The sequence below is a fragment of the Myotis yumanensis genome, unplaced genomic scaffold, assembly GCF_028538775.1.
Source record: "Myotis yumanensis isolate MYYU_CA2020_CCGP unplaced genomic scaffold, mMyoYum1.0.hap1 SCAF_8, whole genome shotgun sequence".
In the NCBI taxonomy this organism is placed as follows: domain Eukaryota; kingdom Metazoa; phylum Chordata; class Mammalia; order Chiroptera; family Vespertilionidae; genus Myotis; species Myotis yumanensis.
This window is the reverse complement of record NW_027223759.1, coordinates 16724648-16737878: the sequence shown is the minus strand read 5'-3', so window position 1 is coordinate 16737878 and position 13231 is coordinate 16724648. Positions and strand designations below refer to the sequence as shown.

The 13231-nt window shown below is 32.1% G+C and overlaps 1 protein-coding gene across 4 annotated transcripts in view; it reads left to right on the top strand.

The window, feature by feature from the left end:
• ERBB4 (erb-b2 receptor tyrosine kinase 4) overlaps positions 1-13231 on the top strand; it is a 901667-nt gene that overhangs the window by 587711 nt on the left and 300725 nt on the right. For all 4 annotated transcript variants that reach the window (XM_070422057.1, XM_070422055.1, XM_070422058.1 and 1 more), the window contains exon 4: positions 12154-12288. In XM_070422057.1, the coding sequence (XP_070278158.1) occupies positions 12154-12288 (135 nt within the window). The remainder of the gene's footprint in view (positions 1-12153; positions 12289-13231) is intronic.

The following is a 13231-nucleotide window of genomic DNA, read 5'->3' as shown; positions in this document are numbered from 1 at the left end:
TACCACAATAACAGTATTTACTAAAATGCTATAATGTTTTGAAAATTGTTAACATTTTCCTAAGTGGCCCTGGTCTTCCATTCTCAACTTACTTCAGAGCTCAAAGCAATTAGATGGCGAATTCCAGCAAGGATTGTTCCAAGCAAGGTGCTAAATAAGATTATTTTAAAAGAACGTGCTGAGATCAGAATAAAGGTATGCCATCTTATAACTTAAAATACATTTTTGAAATAAAAATTATTTTAAGATGTTGGTTTTTTTTGTAATCATTTAATATTTTATTTTTGTCTGGAGCTTCAAGAGTTATCTAAATCACAACTGAAGAAAGCTCCAGCTAGCTGATCTGTACGGAGCTATTTTCTTGTTTCAAAGCCGACAGAACCATCTGCTTGCTAGCAGGTGTAATTAATTAGCTCATGGAAAAGAAGCTCCCTTTTAGAGTGAATGGGAGGAGAGGAGGGACAAGTCTGAAAACCTAATTTTAGGCAGACCCATCGGTTGGATGCCTCTGGGTAAATTTCTGATGCTGAAAATTCATTGAATTTAATGGTTCTTAATTTCACAAGATTTCTGATTACAGCTGAGATAATAAGATGTGCTCCAAAAGTTGACAAAAAGTTGGCACATTTTCAAGGAAACTCCTTCCATGCAGTTCCAACCTAAAGTGATAAAGTGCAGAAGTTCATTTATATATCCATTTTACCCATTTATTCGCTCAACTTTGTTAATAAGCAATCTTGAATCTAGTTGGCTGACAGGTAGCAAATGCATATTACTTATAGGACAATGTATCAAGTTAAAATTTTTATCTAAACCTACATTTCTTTTCAGAGGTAGTCAAAGAGAAGTCAATCCAAAGTATATCATTACTCATTTAATGGATTTTTTTAAAAGACTGCATTCTAAGAAGAGAAATGGGTTTAGATAACATAAAAACAAAAATCATAAACTTTCTATAATTTTATCTATATAGTGCATATTAAGTTATTATGAAAGAGGCAATATTATAATGAATTCTATAACACCTTCTCTTTTATATGCTCTCATACACAAAAACAAAATTCTATTTTAAATTCAAATGTCTCCTGGAGATTGGCCTTAATGGGTAAGACAGAGGATATTTAAGGAAGTGAGCGAACTGTTACAAACTGGAGAACATATGTTGCAATTAAAAGGCGCAGTGCCTGCCCTGATCCGGAGAAGTGTTACCAAAAGACAGTGTGGACCCAGGATTGCCAGAACTCAGTTTTGTTCACAGGGCCAGAAACCCATAATTCATTGGTAAATAACTCAATTTTTCTACACTGCCTGTGAAAAGCACATCTAAGCTCCAGTTATGATATTTGACTAGCACATCTGGTTTATTTATTGGGGATTCCTCAATAATGAGCCAGTCTTTTACATCAATAACCACATTGAAATGGGATCTTATTGGTCAAGTCTTATCAGCTTCTCTACCTACTAATAGAGATTGGTAAGGGAAGCTGAGGCAGTATTATAATTAATGAGAGAGTAAAAAATAGTGCAAAAGTTTCTACAGTTACATAAAGAACGGATTCTAGAAGGCCATGGCTTCTACACTTCGGCTTCATTCTTATGATCCCCATTTGCGGTCAGGGAGGTGGCACAAGCCTCTGGTAATATAATGAGGTTTGGAATGTGTGCTGCTGAAATATCCCTATAGTATATCACATTCCCACCACTGCAGTCACATGCAAATTTTAAATAGGTGAAAGTTTACATGCCACCTAGATAGAAAAGAAACTAACTTTCTGGAAATCACACAAGAAAAAATAGCAAAGATGTGCTTCGTCTATGAGCTAATCCATACATTAATTATATCCCATTCATATAATGGAATTTTACACAATAAAAGTGAACAAATTACTAATGCAGGCAACAGCCTAAATAAATCTCAAACACATTATTTTGAGTAAGAAAAATCAAGAAAAGAGAATACATGCTGTATCATTCCATTTCTATAAACTTAATATGCAAGCAAAAGTTTAAAAAAAATTATGTTTGAAATTGTACTATAATCATCTTACAAGATTAAATCATTTCTCTTTCGTTTGCTTTATCTTTTATTTGCAAGTCTTAGCTTGCCAGCAACAGACATACATAGCAGTATTATTTATTATTAATGTCATCAGGAGAAATCATACTTTTCTGAACTATCTACTCTAAGGAAGAAGTAGTAAAGAAATCACCCTATGAGAAGAGTTAGTTATTAAACTATAAAAACTAATATCATAGGTGAGATATTTGAAAGTGACCTTGCAGTATATCCCAGGCTTATTGTAGTAAAGCCTGTAAATTAAAGGGACAAATAATTTCTGGGTATAATATGTATGACATCCCCTTATTGGTAATGAAAACATTATACTCTACTGATTTGTTCTACTGAAGCAATTACATTTTTCTGGAAACTTGGAGCAGTTATCTAAGAGGATTGTTATCTGTAATGAGGGCTTTCTGGTAGATAGGGGAATAAAACATATTTGATTATTATGTAAAGGAGTGTTCTACTTTAATAGAAAGAATATATTGAATTTCTCATTCTTTTCTTTTAATATACCTTTAATAGTCTTCATCTTTCTTATTAGAGACATATTTACTTAATATGCATTTCTCATTTATCTCCAGAATTCTTTGCTCTTTATTTTTATAATTATTGATATAGTTTAAATATATTTCAACATTTTAAAATGTCACTTTCAAAATATTGACTTAGTGTCTCACAAAAAAAAGTTAGGAGTGTAATATCTGGCACATTAATTTATTAAGTTGTTTCCTAGTAGCCTGGAATAGAGTTTAGGTTTTCCACAGTGTTTTGTTTCACACATAGGGAGACTCTTCCTTAAGTAAACAGAAATAAACCTCTTGACTTTATAAATTATACTTGAAAAATAGTATTTAAGAAGTTCAACTTTATTAATCATTGGATAAGTGCAAAATAAAGTGATATGACTTCACACCAACCATAGTGGCTACAATTAAATATATATAGAGAAGAAACAGGGGTTAATAAGCTAAGAAGCAAGTATATTTTTCATACAACACAAATGGGAGTATAAATTGGTAAAGGCACTTTGGAAAACCGATTTCACTAAGGACCAGAAATTCTACTTCTAGGTATGTAAGCAACATAAATCTATATATCTATCTGGTCACTGAAAGGCATATTCAAGTTTTCTTGTAGTAGCACTATTTGTAATATCACATATGAAAGTACCCAAATGCCCATCAATGTAGAATGGGCAAACAAAACAAGAATGCCCATTTTCATTGAAAATGAACACTATGAATGAACTCCCAGACATAGTGTTGGGTAAAAGGAAGCCAAACAAGAAAGAAAGCATATATAAAATATAAATAATAGATAAAAGTGATCCTGTTCAAAATCAGGATAAAGGTTCTGATAGGGAGATGAAGGCTTCTGTGGTAATGGAATGTTCTATTTCTTGGTCAGGGTGCTGGTTACATCAGTGTGTTTAGTTTGCAAAAATACATTGCACGTGATATATACACCTCTATGTATGGATATTATACTTCAATGAAAGAGTCTGAAAAATTTGCATTTGTTTAAGTCACAAGATTTATGTTTTATAAATATCTAGGAGATGCAAGATTTCTTTAGAGTTAGTGTGACAGAGATAACTTGTTGTCTCCCAGTATCCATTACTACTGTATAACTTTTAAATAGTATACAAAGTTTTGCTAATTATATGGCCACCCAAAGCGAAGGCCATGATTCCCTCTGTTCTCTGTGGCTCCTGGACTGAATTCAGATCAATGAGATGTAAGTATAATTTCCTGTGGCTGTTTTCAGGGACCTTCATTAAGAGACAACCTGCACTTCTCTGTTCTTCCTGCTTTCCTCTATCTTATGCACTGATGCCACAAGATAAAAACTCCTCTTGTATTGAAGAGGGTGGAGAAATAAGATGAAATGGAATCCTGGCCCCTGATGACTGTGAATTTTCCATAATAGTTTGAAATCACCTAACCAAACTTTTATATGAAACAAAAATAAAAATCTATCTGTTAAATGGCAATCTAATCTAAGTTTTACAAAATTAAATAAATACATAGAAAAAAACATTACTCTTCTTTATACCAATTAGCACACAACTACTTAAGCAATTAGTGAGTATAAAATGTAATATCAACAACTGTGTAACAAATACTGTGAGCACAATACTCCCATAGAGGTTAACCAATTGAATTTCATAAAGGTATACAAAGTCACACATCTAGGAGTGAAAAATTAGATTTCGAACTTAGTTTTTCCCAGGAGACTAGATTCAGTATTATAGTCTTAACACTCAAATCACTCTTGGTAGAAGATCTATCTATCTATCTATCTATCTATTTATCATATATCTATCTATCTATCTATCTATCTATCTATCATCTATCTATCTATCAAAAAGTGAAGAGTCGAATCTGATATGATATAACAGATCCTGAATTAAGGGATAGCAATGGATATAAAAAGAATTTGGTAAATTAAAATAGACATTATGAGAAATTTTATTTAGGATGTTGTGATTGATTAGAGGTGAAGGGATTCAGGATAAATCTCAAGTTTTGATTCTACAGTGTACCCTTGAACAACATGAAGGTTAGGGGTGATGACACCTCTGCACAGTCAAAAATTTGCATATAACTTTTGACTCCCCCCAAACTTATATACCTACTATTGACTTAAAGCCTTACCAATAACACAGTCAATTAACACGTATTTTGTATGTTTATGTATCATATACTATATTTTATAATAATGTAAGATAGAAAAGGAGCATGTAATTATAATCATAGGAAAAAAATACATTCACAGTATTTATTGAAAAAAACACACAAACCTGTATAATTTGACCCACACAGTTCAAACCTGTGTTGTTTAAGTTTCAACTATAATTGACTTTTTCAGCATGTTGTTCTTATTTTACTTGAAATAGAAAATATAGGGAGAGTACAAGTTTGGGGGAAAGCATTACAGGAAAAGTAGTAAACATGTTGACACACACACATAGAATTATAAATGAGGTTAGAGAACAATTTGAGGAGAAAATCCTGTTTTTATCATTTAAAGACACTAATTAGACACAGTTTATTTTTAAAGTTTTAAAGTTTTCCAGAGAATATAAATGAATTTAAGTGGATTACTACCCCCTAATCTATAGAAATAATTAATACATTAACATCACACTAATTCTAATCAATATTTTATGTGATTTATAATGTAAACATTATCTAGTGCATAAGAACACTAACATTGTGCTGTCAATTAAGCCACTAACAACTTCTTTACAAATGTTAGTCATGTTCTGAAGATATTATTATCATAGTTATCACTCAAAAATTTGAATTTCTATTATATGCTTGACTCTTTCTTTGTCGCTACAGCCAGAAAAAGATGTATGTCATGGTTTTTATCCTCTACAGACCTACAATATTATAGGGGAGACAAGTACACAAAAAACAAAAAAGTTGATGTAGCATTTGCTCTGTTAGATGAGTGTCTCAGATAATTGGTGTTGTATGAGTTAGAGTCAGTTAACCTCTAAAAAGTAGGTGGTCATGGTAGACTTCTCAGAGGAGCTTGGACTCAAGTTGAAAACATAATGAAAGCTAAGAATTGTAGAGGACCCTAAAGTATATATTAACTAGAGGCCCGGTGCACAAAAATCTGTGCACTCAGGGGGGTCCCGCAGCCTGGCCTATCCCCTCTCGCAGTCTGGGGGATTGGGCTCCCCGGGGGATCGGGCCTAAGCTGGCAGTCAGACATCTCTCTGGCAGCCCAGGAGCTCTCAGGGGATGTCCACTTGCCAGCGGGGAGCAGGCCTAAGCTGCAGTTGGACATCCTTAGTGCTGCTGAGGAGGCAGGAGAGGTTCCTGCCATCACCGCTGTGCTGTCAGCCATCAGCCTGGGTTGTGGCTGAGCAGAGCTCCCCCTGTGGGAGTGCACTGACCACCAGGGGGCAGCTCCTGCATTGAGCGTCTGCCCCCTGGTGGTCAGTGTGTGTCATAGTGACCAGTCATTCCCAGTGGTTCTGCTGTTAGGGTCAATTTGCATATTACCCTTTTATTATATAGGATGCTTTGGAAACATTATGGAGAACATTATTGAGGTCCTTTAGTTCAAGACAAGATTGTTATGCTATTATTTTCTATTTTAAACTTATTTTTACCCAATAAATCTAATAATTTATCTAGAAATTGCCTTGCTCTGTTTGAAAAACTGTCTACTCTTATTTCCTAACATTAGGTATCTGCATCCATGAGCTTTTGACTCTGACCATTGAGCTGAAATACAGAAGGTTACATCACTCATTTACATTATCACCCTCTCCCCACTCGCAATACAAATGTGACATTTCAATTTTGCACACTTCAACTCTCTTTAAATCATCTGTATAAAAACTTCAAAGCCTGATTGATGATGAATGAGCCATTGTCTCCTCTAGCACCCGGTTCTCATTAGCCTTTAGAGTCTCAGCTTATTAATAATGAACCTTGAGGGCTGACCCAGTGGGGTAGCAACTATTCATTGTGCTCCCAGCTGAAAGGTCTGGGTTTGGGAAAGATATAGGAATCTCTGGACCAAGTCTATTCCAGAGATAATGTATTAAGTATCACAGGTAGATGATGTCAGCTATATTATTTTTGCATTCCTATCAGAAAACAGATTTGTGTGGTTTTAGGTGATGACAGTGAGAAAGATGCATTGCTTTCTGTCTGAGAAAGTCTAGTAACTGCTTCCTCCTGCAGCTTCATCTTGAAAATGGACTGTGCCACTTTGGATTTTGACTTCTTGACCTCTGGTTTGGATAGGCAATGTAACTGTGATATATGCACTGTTACAACATTCCCACTGTAATTAGACAAGGCAATATTTCTAATCTTTATTTTTATTATCATTGTAATTGTGAGGTTGACCTGTAGATACAACCATGCAAAACAAGACATTTAGATAAACTATCAGGAGTCGAGGTGAAGTATTTAATTCTTGCTTCTTAGGTCTTTCGTATATGATTGTGGTTGGTAGCTTTGTGAGTAGAAATATAAAGTTTACTCTTGATGCCAATCATAGAGACTGAAGTAGAATATGGCTAACCGCTTTTAACATCATAATCTTTATTTTCTAAAAAAGAAAGGACATTCAATCTTCTTTATGAAATGGTTACCAATTGTGCATGGGGTCAAAGCAATTTTGTCAACTTCCGAAGTGTAATAAGGAGGTCAGATTAATCTGTATTTTCAGCAGGGATCTACATCACAATTAGGCTATTTCATACAGGGCTGAAGAAAAAGCCATGATTCAGTGTTTTATCACATTTTATTTTCAGATAATATATTTGCAAAATGTCAATGATTCTCTTAATGTTCACTCATCCCCAAATTCACTATAATAACTAGCATTTGCAAAGAAATAAAGAGCACAAAAGAACTTCTTTAAATAACGCAAACATTTCTTTCTTCATTAGATTTATACACATTTGAATCAATGGGAGAAAATGGTCAAATTGACAACCTTTTTGAATTAGAAGGCTATGACTGTAGTACAATATATATCCTCTTTAAAATATCATATTGGCACTTTAGAACTTTCTAAAAAATAATCTAAGGAATGATATACGGTAGCTTTATGGTTCAATATAAAAACATGATTTTAGATGTCTGTGTAGCATATACTAAATAATTTGCACAGATATGGGGGAATTTGGTATGTCTTGGGTAGCACAAAGTCATTATTCACTTGATAAATAATTGAATTTGGTTCACAAAAGGTTTAGGGATACCAAAGAACGTGTCTAAATATGCATTGTAAATATCAAACACCCTGCCTGCAATAACTTTGTACATTATCAATTTATAGAATTTTGTATAACAATGTTATTTCTCTTTCAGTTTATAAAAGATCTAACCTCAAAATTAGATATATATTTTTTATTTTTTCTATATTCAATATATTAGATTTTCTTTTAATGAAGCAGTAGTTATTGCGTATCTTACTTGTGTCTTGCATGTTAGACACAGTTTTGAATAAAACAGACTTAATGAAATGTAGAACCAGATGAGATAAGCCATTGTTTAAGAAAAAAAGACAACTTTTAATCTTAATCTATTTTCACCAGAATATAATTTAAAATTAGGAAAAATAATGGAAGTTAACTGATCAATGTTCTTGGCAATTTCATGGTACTTTTATTTTTCAGATCGATTTTAAAAATATTCATTGTTCTAGGGTTGATGCTGTAGATGCAGCACTGAAAAATATCCCCTACCTTCATGGAGTTTAATCTCATATTTCAGTTAATATTGTGATATATATATATATATATATATATATATATATATATTTAAATTCAACATATTAAAAATAGTGTGGTTTACAATTTACTTAAAATACAAAATGATTCATAATATTTTCACTTGACTTGTATTAATCTAGTAGAAAATGTTTGAGACACAAAACATATTTAAGTGTTTACTGGAATTTTTCAGTAATGAAATGCTTTTTTCATAGAATGTCATATTTAATATATCTTACTATATTTAACCATGACATTTATTAAAAAGACACAGTATTGTTTGCTGAACTTGCTGGAAATATTTTTATGTAATGAAAGAAAATTCATAGTAGCTTTTTTCTACCAAATATTCCAATGGCCAGGAATCTAATTGTGTCCCTCTCAATTTACTCCAATATATTAGCTACAATGGAAGTGAATTGCAATGGAATGAGATGGCATTGAGCTTGTTTACTTATTCAACATTTTTTGAGACTTTTAACTCTTCTAGATTGCATGTATCTTTGAAAATCAATTAAATATATACCTCATTTGCTTATCATGCTTAGAATTAGAATTTGTCTTTTTTGTCATGGTTTTAAAATTTAATTATTTATCATTTTATTTCATGATAGCAGGAAGGGAACTCTTGATGTAACAGAGATGGTACCTTCCAATAAATCTTTAACAATTCTGATGGAAAGTTCTGCTGTTCTTGTGTTAGCAAAGATAGATCCAAAGTATAGCCAGACGTTGCTGGGTTTTTTTTGTATCTTCTTAGGAAAATATCTTATCAAGCTGTTCTCTTTTTCTAGTTCTTATCCCTCTTTCTAATAAAAACTGTAATCTTGTCTCTATGGTTAACCAAGGCAGAAACATTAGTTATCCCTTTTGTCCAGTAAGTAATCAGTACTTTCACAACTTTCTTATAGGTCAATACCTTTCCTAGAATTTTCTTATTCCAGAAATAAATCTAACTAAATATTTCCCCATAAAACATTAAAGTAATATTTAAAATCATGTAACATTATAAAATCATTGTAAACTACACAAATACATTTATTTTTTTAAATCATATCCTGATATAACTAGGTAATCAAGTTGATAAAAAGAAAATGTAAGGTATAGTATACATTAAAATTATCCTGTAATTGTCAATAAAATACACATTTTCTGATTGTGGGGTTTGACATTCAATAAATAATAGTTCTAAGACAAACATATAGGAAAAAAATTATTTTCAGAGAAAATACACACATCCATGCATAAACTATCCATAATTAAATACAAAAAAATTATCACTCCTCCTTATTAAAACTGCTAGGAGATGCTGGGTTTTGAATTTATGCTGACAAAAGTATCCAGACTTATGTTTGTAGTCTCAATTTGAAATTTTAACATGTAAGATTATACTGGCATTATCAATGCCTCCTTTCTAAATCCTTTTCAAAGTATAAACCAAGCTTTTGAACAGAATATTTCTAAGAAATAAATGTAAACATTGGTAGAAGATTAATATTGTTGAAGAAAAGGATTTGATGAGATTATTAGTCAATATAATATCTGATTCTATTAGAATATTTCTAGATAGGAAGTTAGAGATGGATACTGTGTTCCTTCAGGATACACTATTTGAATTAAAATGTGACTCCTGAAAAATGCAGGCTCTTTTTACAATGTGTGAGCTATTACTTTTCACTTTTTTTAAAGTAGAACTTTCCAAATGTAGACTGAAGAATAACCTTTATTTCTTGGATAGAAATCAAAATCTCCTTTTTTTGTCACCTAATGAAGAATTATTCCTGTAGAAGAAGACCATTCCCTAATGTCTCATGAGAAAGCTATTAGTATGAGATTGTCACATTTCTTAGATAGGAACTTAATGACAAACATTAATGTAGACATTCATTTTCACAATCGTTCTTGCATCTTACATCTCCCTTCTGCTTTGATGAAGGTTATATGGGTAGGTTGTGAAAAATAATGAGCTGAGTTTTAGAAGTAGAAAGATTATCTAATTCCTTATTGTTTTTTTTTTTCTCACTTGAAAAAATGGAGCCATAGTCAGTGAAAGGATTGATGATGGAAATCCAACTGATTTTAAATGTGGAAAGCCATGCAGTAACAAAATAAATCTGGAGGATTTTATACATGCAACATAGTATGGCCATTTAAACGTGCCTAGCAGTCTCACTTTCACAAATACCCCTTTTCTGGTGTCACCTATTCCTTTCATATTTTATCTCCCTCATTGTTTTTTGCTGACTCATAAAAATGTAGCATGGGATACTGAACAGGAGAGATGATTCTCTCAAGGCCACGAAGGGAGAGTCACTTGCCTTCCCAATATCCTCTTCTTCCTCACTAACACAAGCGCTTGTTTAGATTCTGTTCAAGAAGCAATATGTCCACCTAAACACTTGCTTCCTCAGCCTCTCTTGCAGCACAATGGCCATGAGAGATCGTGCTGGCCAATGAATACATATTTAATCCCTGAGGAGAGCATCTCTTCCCAAAGATATAGTTGGTGCCTTACTAGGAGGAAGTATCTTGCTTGTTCTCCTTTCCTCACATGCCTTGACTTCAGACTAACACCTTTTGATGCAGCAGCCCTCTTGTGCCTGGAGAGAATAAAGCCAACACACAGAACAGGTTATGTGTACTGTGGAGCAGCCAAACTAATATCCGCAACTGCCTTCTGCAGGTTTCTTATTATTATGTGAGAAAAACCATTCCTTAGCTACTATTAGTTCAGTTTTTGTACTTGTAAGTGAATGCTTTATAGACTGATATATGACTTTTTTATCTTAAGTTGTTATTTTTATTAAACAAGAGGAGGCAATGTGGTAGATATTGAGCAGGAAGATGCTATGTATATTTCTAACCAATTTCTTTAAAAAAATAACAGTAATATTTGTAGAAGAATGTTAATTTTATTTCTGGATAACTTAAAGAGAATCGATGTATATGAACAACCATTGTTCAGGGAGATAAGTTACCCGATCAAGGCAAGTGTTGTGAAATAGAGAAACAAGTAAAAATTGGCATTAGTGTATTTTATCCCATGGTCATACCATTGTTCCCATGGTCAAACCATAGTGTTTTTATTCTATCTTGCATTGTGTTGTTCTCAAGGAATGATGGGCAGTTCTATTGATTCCATACAAGACAAAGAATTTTATTTTATTTTATTTTTTTATGATTGGAGCCTTCATTAGTTTTAGCTTCCATTTGGGACTAATTATTTACTCATTGACTCTAGTCAATGTCACATTGACTGAAACAATTTTTTGCAAGGGAAATTGGATAACTTGTACCAAAAGTCTTAAAAATATTTTAAAAATGTATGATTTTATAATGTCATTTGTGGAAATTTATTTAAAAAAACTAATCTGAAATAAACAAGTTAAATGACCAAAAAGAGGGGATTCATTAAATAAGTGCTATTTAATTTATTCTTTGGTATATTGTATTCTCACTAGAAATAATGTAGAATGTTATTTGATTACCACTAACTACTCACCAATCACTATTATAATTAGCAGGCTATGCAATATTATATGTAATATTACCCCAATTTTAGGAAAAGAGATTAGTAGCGTCTATGCCAAAATGTTAAGAATGTTTTCTCTCTGAACATTTGGGTTATGAGTGTTTGTTTGTTTGTATTTTTTATCTTTTCAATTTCTGCCATTTAATTTATATGACTCAGAAAAAATATGTTTAATGATATACTGGCTATTAACAAAGTAACTCTAACATTGAAAATATTTTAAGGGTAACTCATTCTTATTGACTACCTTTTCATCAACAAAAGGTTTGACAACAAATCTGTTTGTTTGTTTTAATACAGAAATCCTAAATGGTGGAGTCTATGTAGACCAGAACAAATTTCTTTGTTATGCAAACACAATTCATTGGCAAGATATTGTTCGGAATCCATGGCCTTCCAACTTGACTCTGGTGTCAACAAATGGTAGCTCAGGATGTGAGTAGCATTACCCTTTTTAATGTCTGAAAATGTTCTTCTACTTCTTGTGAAAATGAACAGCTTTTGTTTATCATGCCATTGATAATATTTTGAATTTTAATTACATCCATTGAACTGTGCTGTTTTATACAACAGAACAACCTTTTACTTGAAATTTACTCTCTTTTTTTGGAATGATACTTCCCCTTTACAAATTACTATTTTCTTAACATGACGTTTTTCAATAAATCAAAATTATGTTATCATATTTTCAACTTATAAATATGTGCCCCATTGCCCATAAACTTAAGGCTGATGTCTAACTACTGTTTCACCACTGAGATTAAGGTAGTAGAACAACAATGTGCTTTCCTATTTATTATAAATTTAAAAAATTAAAATCAATTGAACATTTTAAGATTCCTAAGCCATTATTTTCCCCTAAAATCCTCATGACAATCCCAAGCACAATAAGTAGAATGTAAAAATATATACTTTATGTAGGAGAAATATATGTTATATTCTGGTTTTAGTCTACAAATAAACAACCCAATTTACCAATCTTAAAATGTATTATTTCTATCATAGAAAATTTATCAGATTAAAAGTGTTCAATATAATTAAATTATAAGCAAATAATATTCAATCATTAAAACCTTTGAAAAATTTTCTGTCAAGAATCGGTGTCATTTTCATAAAGGAGGCTATGTTGTCCCCATATTTACTATTACTGATGTTTGTATGAGAATATAATTTTCATTAGGTGTTAACCTGGGTTTTATATTTCTCATCTATTATTACAAAATTTTCCACCTGAAATCATAACTATCATCACACAGTTCAACAATTATCTGAAATTGTACTGATTGTGTTATGATGCTTTATAGGAAATCAAACTCCAAGGGACAAGTATTAAGTTTCATTACAGTCCTAACAATTTAATGGGGAAATATGAATACAT